At 36.3% G+C, this 23,761-nt stretch overlaps 1 protein-coding gene across 2 annotated transcripts; it reads left to right on the top strand.

The window, feature by feature from the left end:
• The first annotated feature begins 1,661 nt into the window (after positions 1 to 1,661).
• On the top strand, positions 1,662 to 23,179 carry LOC141429033 (uncharacterized). Of its 2 annotated transcripts, none has more exons than XM_074089179.1 (5): positions 1,662 to 1,942; positions 18,424 to 18,654; positions 18,983 to 19,059; positions 20,353 to 20,512; positions 21,840 to 23,179. In XM_074089179.1, the coding sequence occupies exons 2-5, from the start codon at positions 18,480 to 18,482 to the stop codon at positions 21,938 to 21,940; spliced, it is 513 nt and encodes a 170-aa protein (XP_073945280.1). In that variant the 5' UTR covers positions 1,662 to 1,942; positions 18,424 to 18,479; the 3' UTR covers positions 21,941 to 23,179. The 2 variants fall into 2 exon arrangements, with proteins under 2 accessions (XP_073945280.1, XP_073945281.1); XM_074089180.1 differs by lacking the exon at positions 1,662 to 1,942 and adding an exon at positions 2,024 to 2,086.
• The last annotated feature ends 582 nt before the right edge of the window (positions 23,180 to 23,761 follow it).

Genomic DNA, 23,761 nt, shown 5'->3' with positions numbered 1-23,761 from the left:
TACTCGACTGTACAAACTTTGTCAATCGTTTCCTCTCGGGCGAGAGAGTTGTTCATGCAGCCCCATGAACGTCAGCTGCGTTGACGTGTAGGTGGATGGGTTCAGCAGCGGCAGCCTCCCAGACTAGGAGATTTTTTGCCCTTTCCTCACGATTTGAAATTTGTAATACTTGTACAATTATAGCGAATCCAATATCTAGAACAAAAAAATCAGCTGCCCAACATCTGCTGCTGGTGATATAAAAGTGAAAATAAATTAAAGATAAGATTAATATTTTCATTTTTTCCTCTCGGTTCAAAATTTGACAAATTATGGCTATCCCTATATCCTGAAGAAAAAGTCAGCTAAACTGGTGGAAAATACGTCTACGTATTTTGGAGGTTGCCGCTGCTGAACTCACCTACGGAACTACAGTTGACGTTCACGGAGATAAAAGATACATACAACTTTACAAGTTATTGCCCGAAAGAGACGTAGTCATGGAAATCTGTAGGCTCGCGGACTAGTAGAGCCCTAACGGGCAAACATTCGTCCCTGGAAGTACTCGTCAGCAGGAGTTTCATTTTTATGATAGAACTGAAATAATATCAGGTATAGGTGGTATTAGACTATTTAATATATAAATAACAAAATTTCGATATAGGTACCGGGCACCGGGTGTGTTACAGAAACAACAACTATAAACAATACTTAAAAAGATGATATTGCAGACAGCAGTCATAATTAAAATATCTTAATGTACCAAAGTTTAAAAATATGGAGTAAATAGTCATATAAAATAAATAAATAATCGCCTCACAGTCGTCAAGCGTTTCGATTTTATTTTGCAGCATCTAAGTACCTAGTATCTAGTAGTGCTGCAAACTAGTCCTTCCTTCTTTCTGTAAAAAGGTTGCCTGGAAGAGATCGCTATTAAGCGATAAGGCCGTCTATTGCTTACCTTGTAATTTTCTCTGTGTACCTGTTTTTCTGTATCGCTTACTATTTCTGGTGTATAATAATAAAGAGTTTTTGTATTGTATTGTACCTTGTACCTATATTTCTCTTCTCCTTTTTCGTTTTCTCTTTCTAATTTAAGAAATATATTGGAATAAAACAGTCGCGAATTCGTCATAATATTTTAAGCTAACAAGGACTCTCTACTCTTCTAAATAATCCGAGCGCGAAGCAAGATTCAGTAGAGGCAACTCTTCATTATTAATTTGGTTGCTCAAACCAAAGTGTAAGGCGCTTTTTTCGTTGGAACAACTGTTTCTATGAGCTATTTAAATTTATTTTTTTATGACTTGTCCTTATTTCTTCAATAATCAACTAACTTTTTAAACAATACAGGTACCCTTCATTCCTAAACAAAGTTTTTAAGTAGGTACATAATTTCATAATACTGCTCTAGGTACTACTTTTATGTTGAGTTGATAGACTAACTGACGCTAGATGTTTATGTTAGAGTCACTTTAACAATAATACCTTTAATACTAATCACTTGTCAATAAGAAAAAGACGATAGAAATTTTACATACTGTCACAGGGATTACCATAAAATGACTCTATCACGCCCCAGTTACTTATTAACACGAATCATAAGGAATAACAAAGAGCGGTTCCAGAATACCACCGCGATTATGTCAGCGGTCAGCGTCATCGTCATGGTCGTGCGTCAGTGCACACGGGCCCGCGGGCAGAAATGCCGCGAGTTGATGCTAGCTGTTGACGTTGACTTGACGCTACTCGGTTCACTCGCGTCTCACCCTACACTAGTCACACGATCTTTGTAGAACGAGTATATCGCTTCTTTTCTTAGTTTACGCTTCCGCGCGCATTTATAATTCGATTATTATTTGTTTCATTAATTCCCGACTGCGTTTGAAGAGTGTGAATTTAAAAAGTGTCCAGAAAAGTGTCAAGTTTTTAGAAAAGCTTTGACTTCCCATCGGAAGAAAAGGTGACTATTTATTAACGTTCATTATTAAGATAAGAAACTTAAACGGCTGTTGTTTTATAATGATCATTTTGTTTACATAAGGCAAGACCTTGGTTTACTTGGAAAATACATTTGTCCGCGTCCTTACCTTGAGCGGTGTGAGTTGTAAGTTATTTATATTTTAATAATGTTTTAAGACGCAGCATCTCTGATCCTCTCACGCAGGTGAGCGTAAAGCGAAGATGCCGAAAATAACATTATAATTATTAAGGGAACGTAAATCCATTAAAAACCAGTAAATGATGGCAATAACGAAGGGATTTATGTCGATATCTGCACTATATCTAGCATCATGTAATTTTATTTTCATATACTTAGAATCTAGTAGGTAAAGATTACGGCATGGTGCTGGTGTTTATGGTAGCCACGTGCTTTATTATTATACTATATTGGTCCATACGTATACAATCAAGTACGTACCTACTTAAGTAGTAGGTTTAACGGAGTAAAAAACGACTAGTATTGTTTTCGCGCGTACGGAGGTACACAAAACGAAGACGCGGAGCAGTGTTTAGAATCTATTTCTGCGACATCCGCCTCGTCATTTAACCGTAGCATTGACACACATGTGATGGGTAATAATAAATATTGTGTTAACATTTTACATAGTTTACAATTTTTTTTTAATATAGTTTAGTGGACTTAATGCACCCAGAGTTTCTGCACTTCTAATTAGATCTAGGTATAAAATAATACACTTTTATTCATTGAGCAGTCGTATAATTAATGTCATTGATCAAAAACTTTCAATTGATTTTAATCGTCGTGGCCACATTGCCAATACGATTACGTGGAATGACATTAAAATTTGACAAAAAAAATAAGTATTTAAAATAATCTGAATTCAGTGAGTAGTATATCCGACCTACAGTAAATGAGTAATATCAATATCCGGGCTGCTTATACATTTATAGCGCGACTGTAGCGCCTCAAAACAACGTTTTTCCAAAGTGATATTTTTTTTAATAAAAAAAAGCTTTCAAATTGCTTAAAACCAAACCAATTGTACCGTGTGCTATATGGATATGGACCTGTTTTGTAGTGTGGGACGCCATCGCCAACAGCCTCGGTGTTCCGGGCTCTTGTAAACAACGACCTACACTCTTCGTACCTACTTGGGCTCACAGACCATTTTAGGAGAATACCAAGTAAAGACGGCTACTTAAATATAATTTATTACTGAAACGTTTTCAATTCGTAAAAAGAAAAACAACAACATAAAAAGTTTTTAACTTGCAACGAAAAAAGTTTGAGACGATCTGACTACTTTGATATTTTAAAATTCTTTCTTCAATTTGTTTTCGATATTTTCTAGTTATTACTGTTGCCGTTAGCGTTCTTTTTGAATACGAAACATAAATATATTTGTATGTGTGTTTGTTTATATTTACCTACGTTGGTATTAGGCACCTATTGGTATTATAATAGGTACTTAATATTCTGGGACAGCGGAAACACTTGTAACAGCAAAACAAACAACGGATTGGAATCCCCAAATAACTAAAGTAGGTACACACTTCACAATGTCACATGCAGTTCTTTCTATTAGAAATACGTAAAAAAGATAATTCACAATTAAAACTGTTAGTAGACTTATTAATCTTATGGCCACTAGCTGAAATAAAAAATGCCTAAGTATGTAAATTTAAAGTTACAGTTACGTAGCGTAAGATCGGGTACTTTAGCCTTAAAGGGTTATTTCCCATTGATATTAACTTTTTTATTGCATTAAATTTATAACATACTAGCCGTTACCCGCGACTCCGTTCGCGTAGAATTCGTTTATCGCTATCCCGCGGGAACTATGCAATTTTCCAGAATAAAAACTATCCTATGTCCATCTCCAGGACTCATCCTATCTGTATAGCGTATTTCATATAAATCGATCCAATGGTTTAGACGTGATGAAGTATCAAACAAACAAACAGACTTACAAACTTTCGCATTTATAATAATTGCCATGTGGTTAGTTTTAGCTGACCAACCACGCTTTAGTGTTTTTATTAGACCCTTCTACATGTGGTTTTTATTTGGGCCAAAATTACCCTTCACTGGGTCAAAGTACTGTTAAAAAGTATGTAACCGTTAAGCTTAAACCAAATTTAAAGATTAAATCTAGATTTAGTTTTTTTCTCACATTTTTTGCCATTAGAAACGAAGCAGAAATAGCTAGGTGGACAAGGGCTCCGGTGCGTAGAGAAAGAATCGGGCCTCACCCCCTCTTTCCACGTAGCTTGAACTTATATTGGCTGTCAAAATTTTTTTTTAAAAATGGCTCACGAGATTTTTTTTTTATGCGCCTCTTTTTACAAAGCTTAGGTTACAGGGCCCCCTGAGCTCCGGGGCCCTAGTGCTGCTGGCCATACGATAGCTACGCCACTGTATAGTATAGCTGGTTAGGTACCCACTCCAAAGAGATTCTCGGTGACATACTTGTAATACGTGAGAGCTTGTCGGTGAGGTTTGTTCCTGGCTCTCCATACACGGAGTCGCTCGATAAGGCGTTGTGAACACTTACTTAGAAAACAGCATCCACAACAATCCCGTACTTTCTGTTTAAGTGGTTACATATGTATATGTCATTTTATTATTCGTTATTTACCACCCACTACTCTTATTACTTGTTTTTGAGGGTCCCGTTCCGTGCCTTAGTTGGCAAAAACGGAACCCTCACTTTGTTTCTCATCTGTCCGTCTGTCGAGATATTTTTTCCCAGGAACGCGTAGAGCTATTTCAAACTGAAATTAATATCAAATACTCAAATTCGTTAATTCTTAGTTATATGTAGGTAGACACATTTCTACCGAACCCACGGTAAATATGCGAGTACGACTCGTACTTGACGCTGTATTTTACTAATTATTAGTTGTACAAGCAGTAAAAAACTAGCATCAGGCAGGATAATGCGAAAACCGGCTTAATTAGAAAAAAAAACATCATTAAATCAACTCCACTCAAAACTATAAAGAAGTATTGGGGTCCATGACCTATTGCCGAATTAGCACCGTATATGGAACAAAGTTGAATCAACAGCAGCTCATTTACAAGACTTTGCCTTTCTCACCTTTGTTTAGTCACTGATTACTGTTTTCATTAACGTAGTAGGTACCTATAAGTATGTTGCAATTGCAATCAATGGCGAAAAAACTATGAATTTAGAACTACCGTTGCAAATCAAGTGATTAGGTACCTATGCGAAAAATTAAGCAAGTGTCTAGGTACGCGTCGTATTTTACGTTGAATTAAACTAAACTAAATAGTAATCTAAAAAGCCACTTACCAATAAGCGTAAGTATCTATTGAATTGCTTGTCAAAATTGATTAACAAATTGCCTAGGAAATTGACCTCATATAAAATGAATTAAGTTTCATGAACAAACATTATATTCTTAAACTTTAGGTCACAACTTTTATAAAACTGTATAAATACTATATTTAATTGAAGTCAACAATGTCCCTTAGTTATATGAATATAAAATGAGGAACGAAGCTACGGATACCTAATTACTTAAATATTTGAATTTAAATTAAGAAACAGTAAAGAGTCAGGGCTACGACTGCGGTCTTCAAGATGAATTTAATAAGGGTGATGACTGTACCTAGTTAATATTTCTCAGAACAAAGCACAAACAAAACTCTTACGGTATAACGTTAAAAATAAATTCTTTATTCACGATTGTTGTCCACTGCAAAATATCCTATGTCCTTCTTCGGGTCTCAAACTATCTGTATACCGAATTTCATCTGAAGTGGTTCAGCGGATCACAAACAAACAGACTACAAACTTTCACGTTTATAACATTAGTGAGATAACTCAATACATACTCGTATATCTCGATGACATCCATGATTGTTATTTAAAATTCTTACAATTGGGGTTTGGGCTGAACCCAACAAAACAAAATTAGTAAAAGTAACAAGTTCGACAATATCTCTGTTCAGGCGCTACATTAACATCATGTAAATTCCTATGTTATGAAACTTATGAAACAAAACTGTGAGCCCTTAGATTTATGGGTTGAAGTGGGATTCGTTACCTCGGATGTTGATCATACCAACTGCAACATTGTATGAGTCACGATTCTGGCATACTGGATTACACATCGCAATAACTGTTCAACCCGGTGATGTCACCGATTTATTCAATCGTTCCTTAATAATCTGGTCCAGTTTTTATTCAGATCTTTTTGATTTTGTTTCAAGTACTTAAAAAGACTATCAATTAAAAAATGAATAATAATCAATCTCTTAAAATACCGGCAACGCACCTGTGATACCCCTTGTGATGCGGGTGTCTATGGGCGGCGGTGATTACATACCATCAAGTGACCCGCACGCTCGTTGGCCCCTCTTACATAAAAAAAACTTGCTTTATTTAATACAGATCAAAAAACGACAATAAGTATTTAGGTACCTTAGCATTTTCTCCAGACTGGCAGTCTATATATATTATGTATTCATAAGTGAAATAAGAACTAAAATATGTTTTGTTCGTAGAATTCTCAACCTCAACTCAGTTACGTTACATAAACTTTGCAAAGTTAAAAAAAAGATGACTAACCGGTGGTTAACCTTGATCAATTCCTACAGCTTAACATTGAAGTTCATGAGTTGCATGGCCATATATAGTTAAACAAAAACGCGATCTGTGTAAAATGGCTAACCCCTTTCTTGGACTTTTCTGCCCGAAAAAAAAATGATGCCTTTCATGAAGAAAATATAAACATCTAATGTCTAACTTTAAATGGCTAATTGTGGTAAAAAAAATAATCGGAAGAAGACTATAACTTAAATCTGAACTTTTATCTTTCTCTTTTTCTCAATATGTATTTAGTTACCAACAATGAAGCTTCATTATTTTTGGAAAGAAAATAAAACCTTCAGTGTTACATGATGCCTGACATAGGTACCTATACAATTTACAATTTTACAGTCGATCTTTTTGCAAACATAATTGCAAACCTCTCATACGCTTAACTTTTGCGAACAGGAAGGAAAATTAAAGATCATGTAGTTACCTAAAAACGTTATTTTTCGACATATTTGGTTGATAATATTTGGTAGGTAATAATTTGGCTGAGCAGCGCTGTATCGGTTATTATAAATACGCTGTTAAAACTGTCGCTCAAAACGGCATTCGAGGTCGTATTGACACAGAAACGTTTAATCTCATTTAGCTAAGACGTGTATTGTTAACTAATTTACATTACCACAGATGTAACAGAGCGTGTGCATGTACCAAGTGACTGAATGCGATTATATGTGGACGCTGACGTCATATCACGCATTTAGTACAATTCGATTTCTCATATTGGCTAGCTTGACCTGTAAGACATTGCTCGTACATTGTAAACAAGTCCCAATGGTTCTGTAGGTGCTTATTGGCGGTGAGTGATCGTGATCACTTGACATTAGGCGAACCATGTGTCTCTTGGTAAATGTCCTAGTGTTCAACATGCAAAAGCCCAATAGATGAGACCCTGCTGTCGTCTCTAAAATTAAAGATGGCAACTACTAAAAACAGTGCCCGGCAGTGGCGGCAGTCTAACGTTTACCTTCGCTGGCGCTCCTAGCATTGCCCACGTTGCAAAACTCACGATTGTATTAAAATTTACTATAAAACATTGAAACTATAAAGTTATTCAAATACACGACGATAAGCGCAGCTGCAAATAAAACAAGGCCGCGGCTGATTGGTAAATGACACTGACTTTGCTCTCGTTCTAACCTCACGTATGACATCATGAATCATAATTACCATCCATTTCATTCCCTCTGTATCACACTAATCTTTATTTAGGACGTAAGTTCCCTTATTGTTAAAGAACGGGATAGCTACTTAACGCCCGCAATAGATTAACCATTCTCTCGTTACATAGGTAATATGCAAAATGACATCAAAGTATAGATTGCAAGGACACCGTTACAAGTTTAGAAAAACTTTTTTAAATGACTTTTAGTATTTTCTAAGCTAACTCAGATTTTTATGCATTTTCTTATTAAAAATAAAAATAAACTTTAAACACGGATCATAGTTTTACATAGTTCATTACGAGTATACTTCTTTATAGGGACCAAACAAAAATAATTAATCCCTGTCATGTGTGTGATGGCCTTCGTATAAAAGCTAAAACAAAAATCGAAGTAAATGTGAACTTTTTTTTATTTCACATGTTCAAATCACGGTTCTCAAAATATTACATAGCACCTCTAGAAACTTTGGAGTCGATTATAGAGCCAGAAAGTGATCGTAAATATCGTTAAAATAAGTACATGACATGACACATTCCTACACAAGCACGCTTTGCAGCGACAAATATTATAACTTTATGCTGCAATGCTCCTGAACCTAATCAGTTAAATTGAACAGAAAGAATCAAAACTATCTAATAGATAAATAGTAGAAGCTATGGTGAGAAGTAATGTAACGGCGTGGGTGTAGTGAATGAATGCGTCTCATCTGGGAACCCGTCTGTGTGGGCATTGAGGGGTCTATTTGATCCCGTCCATGTGATATAGAAACGAGACTCATAGTCTCACTTTTATCTTAAGCGATTATCTTACATTATGCGAAAAATGGCAAGGAGAGGAAGTATATCTAACTAAACATTCGGTTTATAGAATCTTTATTTCCCATTAAAACAATTTAACACTTACATGAGAAACTTAATATCTAAGGTAGGTAGTATTTTTAACCGACTTCAAAAAAGGAGGAGGTTCAATTTTAAAGTTTGTTTGTGTTTAATAAGAATGTTACGTCATATAAGAAGACGTATTTAGCAACACCTAAGTATGATATTTTTTTATAAGTTTTGTTAAAAAGATCATTAAAAAAATACTTGCGGCATTGCCCCGTTGAGATAAGAACTGGACCGCAGGTCCTCACCCTGTTTAATTGTTTTGGATTTTTCTCTAAATTTTCACTTGGCACGAATAGTTTCGGATATTTTCTCTCGTTTTTAGGAACGTTACCAAATCGATAATTATCTTTACCCAAATACCGGTGATCCAGAAAATAAAGCCTAAAATCTAGGCGTTTTCATATTGACCTATCAGATGCACCCATAAGAACAACATCTCCGTGCGAAGAATCACATCAACTTTCTCGGTATAGTTTTAAATGTTAATATGGGCATACACTACATCTCACATGAAGAAAGCTGAATAGGGACCCTGTGTCAATACAGAGGGGAATGCGCGGCTCAATTGCACACAGATGGTCTCGATCTACTGTGATACCGTACACTGGCTTGCGCAAGATCAATTTGATCAATTGTAGCGACGGCATTGTTTAATTAATATTTATTAAGCTCATAATACAAAAGAGACCACGGAGTTAGAGGTTGTTGAATATTAAGAAAAATCAAAAATCTATTAAAATTTGATTATTGAACGGGTAATTAGTGAACCAAAAAGAATTATAATTAGTATTAGTCGTAGGTAGATTTAATAATATACGCTTTGTATCGATTTTGATTCATGTCTTGTGTGTCTTTTCGAGTGCCAATATTTTTTTAACATTCGTAAGCAGTAGTTACTTATTTCAACTTCTTTTATGTAAGTACATATATAAATGTGGAAGTAACTCTGTCCGTATGTCTGGCTATCTGTCTGTCTGTTAAAATCTCTTCACGCTCAAACCGCTCTACAATTTTGTAATAAATGTTAACATCACTGGAGCTATAGAAACCGAGATAATCGCGAAAAACCTTTTTTGACATTTGACCTTGAATAACTTACGACGCAGACACGAGATTAAATGTGACTTTTGAGACAACATTTAGGAAACCAAAACGAAGCTGTATACGAGTCTCCAGCTTATTATCTCTCATTCCGAGATTGACCTCTTCTCATTCCTTAAATGACCGAATTAGTAGGTTTGTCAATGACTTCACGTTCAATTTCGTTAATGACCTCAGTGAGTACCAAGTTGTTGCAATGTGTGCCAACACTGCTATTTATGGCAACTATGTATATTAATTGTCGTTGTCTTCTAACCCAAAATTTTAATTGATAAATTCATAAACTGCTTCATTCTACAGAAAACAGTTATAAGTGGCGGTCCAAGGGAAGATCCAGGAAGAAACTACTTCCCCCAAAATCTTTCTTGGTGGTATACTTGCTATTATTAAGGATCAAATAATATGGCACTGATGTCGGTCGTGGAAAAAAAAAAGTATAATGACAAATCATAGACAGCAAAAAATACTTTTTCGTCACACTTGCTCGTAAACAGTGTCATAACATGCAGGCTACCTTGGTTGCAACCCCCCAAATAAAACCCTCGACCTTAATGTGCTTGTCATGAAACCCGTGGTCGGTAAATGAGTCATTGCGCGTACACATTTTCTTGTCATGAAGCCCAAGGTCGGTCGCATGAGTCAGTGCCCGTACTGATGCTGCTGCGCCGTGCCGCGTGCGCGCGCTCCTGCTGCAGGACTACATCGTCTACATGCACACGCACGTTGCGGCGCATGCTGCGGGAGGGGGAGGTAGAGGGCGGCGCTGCCAAGAGCACAGCCTAAGGTATCGCCAATATTTGGAACAATTATATTTTTTCTCTTACAAATATAAAATTTTACCCGCAAATGTGATGAAAAACATTGTATATCGCAAGGGCGGTACTAGAATTACGAACATCGACTCATTAAAGCCCTCAGTCTTCGACTTCGGGCTTCTAATAGACTCTCGTTCGTAATTCCTTATTTACCGCCCTTAAGACACAATGTACTATTAAAACTAAAGAGCTCTAAAAAGTATAGAGCAATCTTGCTTACCATCAAACATTTTTGACTGTGACACCCAGTCTCGGGCTGCGACCACACCTAGCAGCGATGAAATGTAACCGAATATAATTACAAATTAACCTCCTGTTCCACCACTCTCTGTAAGTTGCTGTTATGTTACTTATGTATGATAGACATTCAGTGATGCGATCTCTGTTTTAATCAAACAAACAATACAGAAACGACACCACAGAGATATCAATAACAGACAGTGGTGAAAGTCTTTTTAACCCCCCAACGCAAATAGAGGGGTGTCTTAAGTTAGACGCTAAATGTTTGTCTATCTGTCTGTGTCTGTGGCATCGTAGCTCTCAAACGGAAGGACCGACTTCGATGCGGTTTTTAACGTGAAAGCGACTTTCCTTTCGGTGGTCTTTAGCTCTGTTTAATATAAGCGACTCTGCTGTTTTTGAGATACTAAACTTTAAAATGACAATGTCGGAGGGTTTTCAGCTTCTCTAAATAGTGTACATTTCCGCTCCGTAATGTGTTACCGAAATAAAAAGATATTACGATGACAAATTGATGGGTCCTTCATCATGATCATGCGAAGGTCGACGAGTAGGTTTTATATTAGCAAAGTCATTGACTTCTGCCCGTGCGACTGTTTTTGTCTCTTGGCACCATGTTTGTTTTCAGTTGTTGCAACTGAATGATACTGGTACGAATGTAGCCATTTGACCCATATATTTACTAATACATAATTGTGTAGGTACTTGGCTTTAATTTTTTGTTTGCTTAAATACACGGAATCAGTATATCTAATCTTCAGAACTACCAAAGTGAATTCCAAAAATACCAATTGAAAGTGCTGACCAACACATATAAATTTATTTTGATAAAAAAGTCATAGGAAAATGCTACTAAATACAAACACTGGGTGATTCAGGTGACATGAGCAGGACCAACACTACACCCTCAGTAATTAGTAATTGATAATGGATCGTTCAAAATTATAAATATTATTTAAGTAACCCCCCCCCCCCCTTTTATTGCAAAGTGACTTAGAAACAATTTAATACTTACTAGCCGTTACCCGCGACTCCGTCCGCGTAGAATTCGGTTTTCACTGTCCCGCGGAAACTATGCATTTTCCGGGATAAAAACTATCCTTTTTCCTTTGCCGGGACTCAATCTGTTTGTGTACCGAATTTCATCTAAATCGGTTCAGCGGTTCAGACGTAATAAAGTAACAAACAAACAAACAGACTTACAAACTTTCGCATTTATAATACTAGTGGGAAGTGGGATAAGTGGGATATTAAGTGGGATTGTTTTCAACGTTAAGAAAAACTCCATGATACTAGTACAGTCATCTAATATATCTCCCAAAGCAGAGCGTGTATAACTATCTGACACGTTACGTCCACCAGCCCTAGAAATAGAATCGTATCAGAATTTAGTTATTTTGTGTCAGATTTTGGTACTGACGACTGTACGATATAGTAGCTTTAACTAACTGAATCCGGTAGAGTTGGTCCTGCTCACGTGTCCCGAATCACCTTGTATTAAGACCGTATAAAGCTTTAGAGAAAATATTAATTCCCACATTAATTATACAAGTCTAAGTAGTACTCAGCGAGTACATTGATGTCTCCGTAGTCATAACGAGTCAATGCCACAGTTGTACTATTCGTATTGTGCTCACACAATGTTCTTATTGTTTGTTCGTCGAAGATTACGATTCCGTTACTTGAGCTCGTACGCACGACGAACGATTGTTTCTATGAATGAGAAGTACGTCGTTATATGTTAAGTGAATTTGTTCTCAGTTATCTTCATTTAGTTTAGTCCAAATATCTGTAAAATAAAATTCATCAGTAGAGTTTGGCTTGGTTCTGCTTCTTGTTCCAGAACACCAGAATAAAGTATCTACGGTTAAAATAGCATGTTTGTGTAAAGGCAGTCAAACTTTTATGGACTCTTCATATCTAGATCAGCATTAAATCGAAATAAAGACAGCGATCCGCAACATTAGCTTGTTGAGTGACGCAACCGTATTGAAAAAATAAAAGATCTGTGTAGGTACAGTGCGTCTCGAAATATTTTTAAAACTATCTCAACGCTTTATCCACTAAAGTTGCGTATAATATAATATGTGATGATATTTGAAAATGATATAATAGTAAAATTTGCTAAGTACTGTATATGTTTATTGTGTCCTGCATGAACATGTTCCTTTCCTAGAAGTAATTAGGTACGTAGATACGGATGAAGTAACACCTAGTGATTCGCTGTCATGCTGTTATTCTTGATACAGACAGAATCGTGCGTGTGCGTCAACCGCTGTGCCCAACATGGAATCACGCTTCGTGATTTATTATGATTATAATATTCTGATTGTGACATTTATGACACAATGTCTTGTCTCGAGATTAAATATGTGATTTGATTATAAATAAATAAAAGCTTGTAAAAAACTACGTTTTAATTGCTGTTCATAATGTAAGTAAAAGAAAGTAGGCTCGTAAATATAGCGCCGAAGACATGTACAGTCACCAGCACCAATATCTGACACAACAACGCGGATGATTGATTGTTCGGTCACTGATTGCAATGTATGACCAGGCATAACTTTTTAAAGTGATCCGATTATGATATTTCTTTTTTTATTGGATAGGGTATAATACCTTAAAGTGTGTATTATACAAATTTGGAGAAAACCTCAAGGATAAATTACCTCAAGGGTGGGAAAAAGGTTATAAAATATAAAAAAACAAAAAAATTAACCGTCAAAAAAACTGAAAAGAATAAAAATTTTAATTTGCCTTAATCTAGGTACTAGTTTGAAGTCGGTGCCTCAGCACTAGCCATCAGGAGTGAGTCTATAGTCGTCTACCTGATGGGCTTCTAGCTATCACTCCTCCTGGCTCGTGCTAAGGCACCGACTTCAAACTAGTACCAAGATAAGGTTAATTAAAAAAAAACCGGCTTAGAGCGTGTCGGACACGCCCAAAATAGGGTTCCGTAGCCATTACGAAAAAATTAAGTAATATTTTTCTAAGGATTTCGTATTTACTTTTGACTTTCGAGTTTAGGTATATTTATACCTTAGGCTGCTATTTACTCATAAACTACTAATAATTCTCAAGCATTTAGCCGTTTTATTTTCCTTGAAAGTTTAACTTACTACCATCCTGATTTTTTTCAAATTTTTCCACTCAACGGTTTAGATTTTAGTTTTGTATGCTCTACTGTGGCAGATATCAATGCAGGTGACTGTATCTACATAATAATACCCGTACATGGTTTTGCGATTGCTGACGACATGCAGTGACAAGGCACAGCTTGTACCACTTAAAAGTATGATTTGAAATCAGACAGACTAATAAGTCAATGGAACTAGTCTATTTCTACCCGATTGTTGTGAAGCCCAAGAGGAGGTTTATGTGTTTAATCTCTATATATATTTATATCGCAGGGAATTGGTCAAAACAGAGACTTGAACAAATCTCTAAGGGATATGACCAAATAAGCAGGATGTTAAAATGGCGAATCCATTGACGGGAAGTCATTTCATCAAACCCCTGAATCTGGAAACTCATTTTTTTATTCCAACGGATTTGTTTAGAGATTTGTCAAAATCCCTAAAAACACGTTAGTGAGTCGATGAAAGTACCTGCACCATTTAATTAACGAAAGAATTTCTAGTTCTCAGTAGGATTTCTATCAAATTAGAACGCCAAAAAACAGGTATTTTTTATTAAAGTATTGAAATTTTTCAACCGTCTGATAATTTTAGACATTCCTAGAATTTAATATTTCCAAGATTGCTTAAAAGCTTTTGCAAATTGCGCAGGTCGGAATATGTCTAGGTGTGTCCCTCAGCCGTGCTATAAAAGCGGGGTGTTTACCGTGATAATGGGGCCATGCGATCTGCAAACTGGGTCAGGCCAATGTCGACTGATAGACGGGGTAGAGCTTCGGCACTGATTACGACTTGGGTGACCACAGGAGGGGAGGCAACAGCTTGGAATAGAAAATATACCAAGGTTTCGTTGGCACAAGCGAAGTTCGTCGTTTCTGCGGGCACTTAGATCAATTAAAAAGTAATTTCTAATTATTCAGGAGACATTTTTGATCTTACGTTTAATCTATACCTAATAACATCATAAGCAGTACAAGAAATAGAAGTACATATAAGAAGTACATACAGGTAAAAAAAGATAAGTACTCGTATGTATGTATATTACCTATGTACTTGTTTAGAAAGATTTCCAAGGGTCATATATATTTCGTTTTTTAGAGTTTTTTAACCGTACACTGCCTTCAACTTTGGCAAAATTTTCAAGCTAATGGATATATGTACTTCGTCATAAAAAATGATACTGAAAGTGCTCGTACATGGCATGGTATGCATGAGCGTATAAGTTATTGAAATATATGAATCCAAATTGACCCATTTGTTGAAAATAGTCTGAAAAAATTTGCTGTTTCCATACATTGACTTCATGATTTAATTTGAACAATGTATGAAAACCGCAAATTTTTTTCAGACTTTTTTCAACAAATGAGTCAATGAATTATATTGTCCGGCATTAACTGAGTAAGTATGAAACACTAATTTGGATTCACGATTTTAATTTCACCCTGTATGGGAAAGTGAGGAACGGAGAAATCACACATGTGGCACCTTTTGCCTCCTATGCTCTCTTGCCGATGTCGGGAAATGCAAAGTGAGACTGCGAAACTGTTCTGTTGAATATTTTAAAGATTCAATCCCTATCCCTACTAAATGTCTACAAATAATATAAATATGAAAGTAACTCTGTCTGTCTGTTACCCTTTCACGCTTCAGCTGCTGAACCGATTTAGACGAAATTTGGTATGGAGTTAGTTGCAGTCCCGAGGAAAGACATGCGGCTTTTTTTATCCCGGAAAAATGCGTAATACCCGCGGGATAACGGGTCGCGGGCAACAGCCCGTGAGATATGAGGTGCTTATGAGAAATTCGTGTCTGTATCGTTGTCCAGCGGTGGTGTAGCGGTATAGCACACGGCACGGAATGCCGAGGACCTGGGTTCGACTCCCAGCGCTGGTCTTATTTTTCTGGTTTTTCTGTGCATCTATATTTCAGTTTGTATTTTCGATATAGGTTTTACGGGATGACCGTAAAAGTAACAAAAAATTTGGAATTGAAATAAAAAAATACAAAAAGATTCCAAAAAACCAATCTTAGCTAGTGAATTATAAATGAGTGCCGTTACTTTTGCATTTCGCAACGAATCAATACCCAAGTTATTGGTCTATCCCGTGATTCCAGATTTAGATTGCGTTAGCCAATGTACCGCTCCGGTTATAAGCCGACCTGATTTTTTTAGCGTCGGAAACTGTTACATTACGGTGGCTGTTACCAATTGAATCATGCGCATGTTTCACTAGTATTTAGTTCGGGAATGTATCACTAAGAAAATATTCCAATTTCTGGAGACATTGCCGGTTACGGCAACAACTAGGTACCTAGGTGAAAAAAATATGGAGGGAATTAATTGTTTTAATTGTTAATAAATGGAAATGAGATAAATACTAATAATTAGCCCATTCCAATTACATAAATCATGTACTTTGAAGCTACCATTTTTACAGGAACATCAAATATGAATGAATAAAAATATTAAAATTTTAAAAAAACCGACTGCATTTAGAAACTCTGAATTTTAAAACTTTAAATAAAAACTGGAAATTGTTGCCGGATAATTTGACAATATTTTGACTCTACGGCAGGTTCGTCGTGAACATTTTTGCTAATTAAAATTGATATAATTCCTAAATAAACGCAGGAATATTAAAATATTTATTGGCTCTAGTTATCGGTGGTTTAAAATTATGCGACAATAACAACATACCTATGCGCATAACTTCCCAACGGCGACACTGAATTACTATTTTGTTGTATTTGTTATTGTCTGGACATGGTTTGTGTTTACCAAAATTTTAAAAACCGGTCAAGAGCGTATCGGACACGCCCGAAATAGGGTTTTGTAGTCATTGCGAAAAAAATAAGTAATATTTTTCTAAGAATTTCGTATTTTGTACGGAATATTCCTAGTTTAGGTATATTTTATATCTTAGGCTGCTATTTACCCTTAAACTACTAATAATTCTGAAGAAAACTTAACCGTTATAGTTTTCCTTGTAAGTTATATACTTACTACCATCCTGAATTTTTTCAAATTTTTCCACCCACCGGTTTAGATTTTAGAGGGGGGGACGCTCGATTTTATTGAAAATTTTCACTTTAAATTTGAATATTTTGCAAATAAATCACTGAATCGAAAAATCGTCTTAGCAACCCCCTAATGGCTTTAATAGACCTATCCAACGATACCCTATACTACAAGGGTTGGATGAGAAAAAAAATCACCCCACTTTACGTCAATGGGAGGTACCATTTTGTCGGCATAGTTTACGTATATATATTGATGCAAAATTACAGCTTTCTAGCATTGATACTCCCTGATTGCTCGCGGACGGACAGACAGACAGACAGACATGGTGAAACTATAAGGGTTCCGTTGTTGCCATTTTGGCTACGGAACCCTAAAAAAGGCTAGAACGGGGGCGCAGCCACGGGCAATAGCTAATTATTTCATAAGTACATAACATAGAATTCGTTCCAACCTGGTTTATACCCCACTACAACAACTCCCTTTGTTGTATTTTCCCTTTGTTGATAAAGACACAACTCGTTCTTCAATGAATTGAAATACATTTTTTTTTAAACTGCGACACAGTTTGTCTACAAAAATATGTAGATAATGCCCTGTATATGTTAGATTAGATAGACTCGGCAGCTCGATAGAGATGCAAAAAATGATTTTTTTTTCCTAACCTGACCAGTCGATTGACATTTATCTGGCAGTGTTCGATTTTGGGCAACTGTATAGACAACATTACCGCTTACCTAAAGCAAAAAACGAGTTTGACGAGATAACGTACCTACTTACCTGTTTTAGATGCTATCGAAATATTTAGAATCCACGTATCATGGCGCTCTGTGCGGAAACATAAATTAAATAGCCAAAGCGGTAGGAGTGATGTCACATCCCACATGCCATAAACCACGGAGCAGGGACAAAATTCACGTTATCCCGACATATCATTTGAAAATAGTTTTCTTTCATTACTTAGGCCAGCGCAAATTCCAGCACTTAGTAATATTTGCTGGGCACGACACATACAAAATATTTAAATAAGTTAGTACTCTAAATATTAAGCCATGGTGGTCTAGTGGTTTGACCTATCGCCTCTCAAGCAGAGGGTCGTGGGTTCAAACCCCGGCTCACACCTCTGAGTTTCTCGAAATTCATGTGCGGAATTACATTTGTATTTACCACGAGCTTTACGGTGAAGGAAAACATCGTGAGGAAAACCTGCACAAACCTGCGAAGCAATTCAATGGTGCGTGTGAAGTTCCGAATCCGCACTGGGCCCGCGTGGGAACTATGGCCCAAGCCCTCTTGTTCTGAGAGGAGGCCTATGCTCAGCAGTGGGACGTATGTATAGGTTGGGACGGACTCTAAATAGTAAATGATATTGTATCGGATAACTCACGTCTTAAATCGAGTTTAGCTCTAAATAATGCAAACTTTGATTTTATGAATTACATAGACTTTTAACAAGCGTTGTTTATGCTTCTTTTTTTTTCTTTTATAGTCATGCGGTGCTAAGAATTTACTACCAGCATTGATTGAGAAAAAAAGCAAATAAAAATGAAACGATTACAAAAGTGCTGCTGCTGCGCCAGCACGCGCGATGGCTCTATCATCGTGGCGGTCCTGGGCATCCTGCTATCCATTGCGACCATAGTCTTTATCTGGGTGGCTCCGCGCAACCTAGTCTCATTCAGCAGCTATTTCTTCGAAGAACAGGATAAGCAATACAATAGTAAGTATAAAATTATGTTACTTCTATGCAAAATATACGCAGTGTAGGATTGTTATTGATGGTTACTGGCATAGACAGTCAGACAAAAAAAATAAGATTTTCCGGCTATTCTTACAGTTTGACATTGTGTTATAAGGGCTATCTTCATTTCAAATTTCTAGGACAACTGGAAGTTCACTATAAGGTTTTGATTCTTGATCAATTTGTATGAAAACGCCTTTTTTATTGAATTAGCTGTATTTTAATGTTCGATTTTCTACTGCTCCAAACTGCTCTTTCCCATCCCTAGGGAAATTATGCCATTAAATATTTCTTTTTCTTTTTACAGTTTCAAAAATCATTCTCACCATAAGTTTGTGCTTCACTGTGCTGATCTGCACCCTTCTCATCGTGGCGATCAAAAAGGTGAGTAAATAAATAAATATAATGTATATACATTTTTTGTAATATTTGCCTTAAATTTTGTCCGCAGTAATCATGCAAGCTCAATGTAAATCTTTCTTGCCATAGGACTAGGACCGAGTAATGTTGCCAGCGACTAGTTTTTGACTGCTGTGTTTGGCAGAGGAATTGCCGTGATTTTTAAAAAAGCATAACTTATGCCTGGCTCTCGCCAGCACTCTTGTCTAGTCTAGGCCAAAATAGAGCTCTCGCTCTCGCTCTATTTTGGCCTAGATTAGTCAAGAGTGCTCTAAAAATTTTGGCTGCCGTAGCAAATTAAAATAGACAAAGAAGACATTCTAATTTTTCATAAAAAAATACTAGATGTTGGTTTTGTCAATAAAATTAAATAAATTTGTGTCAATCCACATTATCATTATAATAAAAGAAATAGAATATAGTAGAGAAACACTCTATCGTTCAGTCTGTCTTGAACCGTCACTGAGATCTATAATGTTAAAAATATCATGATACCAATCCATTTCTGTCACTATATCTTATTTCTTATTAAATTGTTACACGCTGCCCAGAAATCTAATTCGGTAAGTTTGTAAGTACTATGTACAGCCGAAGAAACTGATTCGCTTGCCAGGATGGAACTTTTTCTTTGCATATGTCATGTTGACATGCCATGCTACTGCCAATTTGATTGCGAAAAGGTTCTACGCCTTTCAGTTTCCACAACGATATGAAAGATGATATTGCTAACGGCTATTGGTAGACTGGAGGCACTCAAAATGTAAATGTAAAGGTTGAGACTCGAACGAGTGGACGAACAGTTGAATTTTAAATTCAATGAAAGAATAAATAATAATAATTAATTCCACACATGAATTTTTGAAAAACTCAGAAGTGCGAGCCGGGGTTTGAACCCACGACCCTCTGCTTGAGAGGCGATAGGTCAAACCAATAGGCCACAACGGCTTTACATTTGAAATTATATTTGAAATTTACCACGAGCTTTGCGGTGAAGGAAAACGTGAGGAAACCTGCACAAAATCTCCGAAGCAATTCAATGGTGCGTGTGAAGTTCCCAATCCGCACTGTGCCCGCGTGGGAACTATGGCCCAAGCCCTCTTGTTCTGAGAGGAGACCTGTGCCCAACAGTGGGACGTATATAGGCTGGGATGATGAATAATAAATTAATTTATTTCACATTTATAATAAATTCATTTATTGCCCATACAATAAATACCTTACAGACTAACATACTTACATATTTATAATCAAATGTTATGTAATGACGTACTGTTCCAGCGGCGCTCATGGCTGATGCTCCCGTGGGTGGTACTCGGGTTTGTGCTCGCCATTGGACTTCTCATCAGTGTACTGCATACGTCCATCGTGCTCTACCAGAAAGAGGAGGACTACGTGAAGGAAGCGACCAGCATATTAATTGGAGGTCTACTCTATTTAAGTAAGTAGATAGAGTTAAGATAAGGCGTGCTTATGAATGTCCCGGTAAAACGTGGTGGGGTGTAATGATGAGTTTCTTGACCGGGGAAATATCGCTAGATGGCGTTAGTATCCCGTGAAGACTGTTTGACGTTACAGTCTCGCTTATGATTGGCTCATTCATTATTTTAACCAATCATAAACGTGAGTAAGTGTCAAATGGACATCTCGAAGTCTGTCACAGAAACTCTCATTGTGCGCTATAAGTATAGGTAGGTACAAGGTGTTAATTAAATAACTGAAAACCAGAAAGTAGTTTGCTCAGAATCGAGAGTAGAATCGATTATACTATGTTTTAAATAAGGTAGTGTTTGTGTTTTTAAATCCCTTTTTTGTGCCCAGTCTAATAGTTACGACTGCAACAGGCGCCAGTTAATATTTTAGAGAGGTTGCATACTATTTGGATAATTTAATACTGGCCGGTTTGCTGTCACTGTGTGATTGTAGAGTTAGAAATTAAGTAGAATTACTGTCTTAGCAAAACACACCAATATCTTTTAAAATAATGAAGATATTCAAAAAAAAATTCAGTCACTTACTTAACATGAAAAAATATTTTTGGGTGTCTGAGGTTTTCAGTTATTTAATTAACTTAACACCTTGTATAGGAGTACCAAGATAAATACGACATGATATGTACTTACCTAATTACATTTACAATTAGCTGTTGCCCTGGATGGCTTTGCCCCGTTCCATTCTTTTTTTTTGTTTAGCACAAACAAACCTTGTCCTGAACTGACAATAACGAATACAACAATAATATAATTATCCAATACGGTGTCGTTGTTCGGAAGTTATGCGCGTTTGTACATACATTTCGGCGATTCATTTTTATTTATAGATAGATTAAAATATTTCTTTACTACAAAAACCAATTAAATTATTTTAAATATTTCTTAGGTTACCCGCGACTCCGTCCGCGCAAATTCGTTTATCGCTATCCCGCGGGAACTATGCAATTTTCCGAGATAAAAACTATCCTATGTCCTTCTTCGTGATTCAAACTATCTCTATACCGAATTTCATCTAAATGGGTTCAGTGGTTTGGATGTGATGAAGTTACAAATAAACAAACAAACAGATTTACAAACTTTCGCATTTATAATAATTACTGGGATACTATGTGAAATTTGAAGATGTACTTGAACATGAACTATATGAACTAACATTTAAGTTCACGGCCTCCATATAATTTATTTTACAAAGCCTTGAACCTGTACACACACACACACACACACACACACACACATTGATGGGATATTTATCAATTTCGATGTTCTCTTTTACAGTTTTGTACCTGTACCTATGGACAGTGGTGTTCAGCCACTACTTGGACGTCCGCGACGAAGAGGAAAGAGGCCGGTACAGCAAGAGCCCCTACAGGCGATAAACTTCACGTAGTCATTTATTTAAGTTATTCACAATAACGTCGAGCACTCAATGGATGCTAATGATCAAAATACACTGCCCTAAGGATCTTAAACTTATGATACGTGTTTGATTCGCTGTTAATGTGGTAACATTTGTAAAACTGTGCTTTTGATGTGTGTAAAAATAGACAACATTAAGACTGTATGATTTGATTGAACTGTATGTATAACCGACACTATGTCTTGAAAATGATACAGGACAAGTTTGTTTAAAAGCATCTCTAAGGATTTTTCATTGGAATTTTCGACTCAAAAATGTGGTCAAACTAGCCAATGTATGAAAGAAAACATTAATTGCCTTCACTAGCAATTTTTTGCCGTCAGAGTGCAGCACTAGAACAAAACCGTAAAAAGTTTTTTGAGTATCTTCAATGTCCGTAGGATGCCATAATATTGTATTATTTCAATTATTTTTTGGAAAAATAGCTCTATCACTACTATTGATGTAAATATCATGTTATTTTGTTACTTACTAATAAACATGTTTTTTGGTCATGATCCGTCATGGCAACAAAATATAAAGAGATCTTTCCCTCTTATTCTCGTATTTATTTAATAGTATAAGCGTAAGAGGGACGGAACGACACGAAATTCGATTTTCGAATTTCGGAGTAGGCCCTCTGACGTTGTCATGGCGGTTTGCGCTAGTGTCGCTTCCTGCGCAGAGCTTTGCCTAATATGCCCTGTGGGTATTGTCAACCCAACTTGCCTAAACAATTTTGCTGAAAAATTCTGAATTTAATTAAAATACCTGGTCTAACCAAAAGCAAGGATAATGACTCGAATTCTTAAGACTTATGTATTTAGAATCCGACCCATTTTCACTGCTGTAGGTGTGGACTGTGTCTGTATGTATGTTGGGTCAAATTTACGTTTGAATAGTTCGGGGAAGAAATGAATCTCGAAATTCACAAATAAGTAATCCATCACGATAATTGATGTTATAAATTTTATACACTGATTAGCAAAAATAGTGGGACACTTCCCACACCAAGTTATAACGACCTGTTATCTTTGCTCCTCAGTATACTTTGCACACATGTACGGCAAACGGAAAGAGTAAGAATAACATAAATAAGTGTAATAAAATGCAATTAATCATAATAATATTTATTAATGTCTTTTAACGTATGTTTTAATGTAAAATATACATTTACAGATTTAATTTCACTGTTTTAATAAAACTTTTTTAAAATTTATTACAATTATCACTTATTTAATTTTCCCCGCAGTCTGCAGCATTGACGAAAATTATCAAACTTGTCTATCAAATCGATTATCATCAATGATTCAAGTGGCTCCAAATGGCTCCATCCACCTCTGTGTCATTTATGGCAACCAGGTTACATAGATCCTTATTGGTAACTTAGCTGATTGTCAGCTCGTCTATTATATTATTAGCTACCCATAGATTTTGCTGCATGACTGTATAACAAAGAGGCCTTTGAAAATTCGCCAAGCTTGTTCAAGAGTATCTATGGCATAATTAATTGACAGGACTTGATACAGACTACTAACGTTCTTGAAACCAAAGTTTTTTGTGAGTTTTCATCTTACTTATTGCTTACATAAAGTAGGTAGGTATAATATTGAGACCTGAAACAAATGTAGAGTTAGGCACCCATAAAGCACGATATACCTAAAATTAAACAATAAACAGCGGATGAACTGCATGTTAAACATGTAGTTGTTTGTTCAAGTGCTTAAGTCTAAAATAAAGTTAAATCGGCGAACAGCGTATCACAGCCTACTAAAAGGGTAATCCCACTAATATTATAAAT

Source organism: Choristoneura fumiferana, chromosome 6, assembly GCF_025370935.1.
Source record: "Choristoneura fumiferana chromosome 6, NRCan_CFum_1, whole genome shotgun sequence".
Taxonomy (NCBI): domain Eukaryota; kingdom Metazoa; phylum Arthropoda; class Insecta; order Lepidoptera; family Tortricidae; genus Choristoneura; species Choristoneura fumiferana.
The sequence above is the reverse complement of the archived record's forward strand: the minus strand, read 5'-3'. Positions and strand labels throughout refer to the sequence as shown.

What these genes read in the sequence shown, in the direction of transcription:
- LOC141429033 (XM_074089179.1), top strand. Translation starts at nt 18,480, where the DNA reads ATGAAACGATTACAAAAGTGCTGCTGCTGCGCCAGCACGCGCGATGGC. An exon ending in ACAGGATAAGCAATACAATA is followed by an intron (nt 18,655 to 18,982) that starts GTAAGTATAAAA and finishes TTCTTTTTACAG; the next exon opens with TTTCAAAAATCATTCTCACC. An exon ending in TCATCGTGGCGATCAAAAAG is followed by an intron (nt 19,060 to 20,352) that starts GTGAGTAAATAA and finishes GTACTGTTCCAG; the next exon opens with CGGCGCTCATGGCTGATGCT.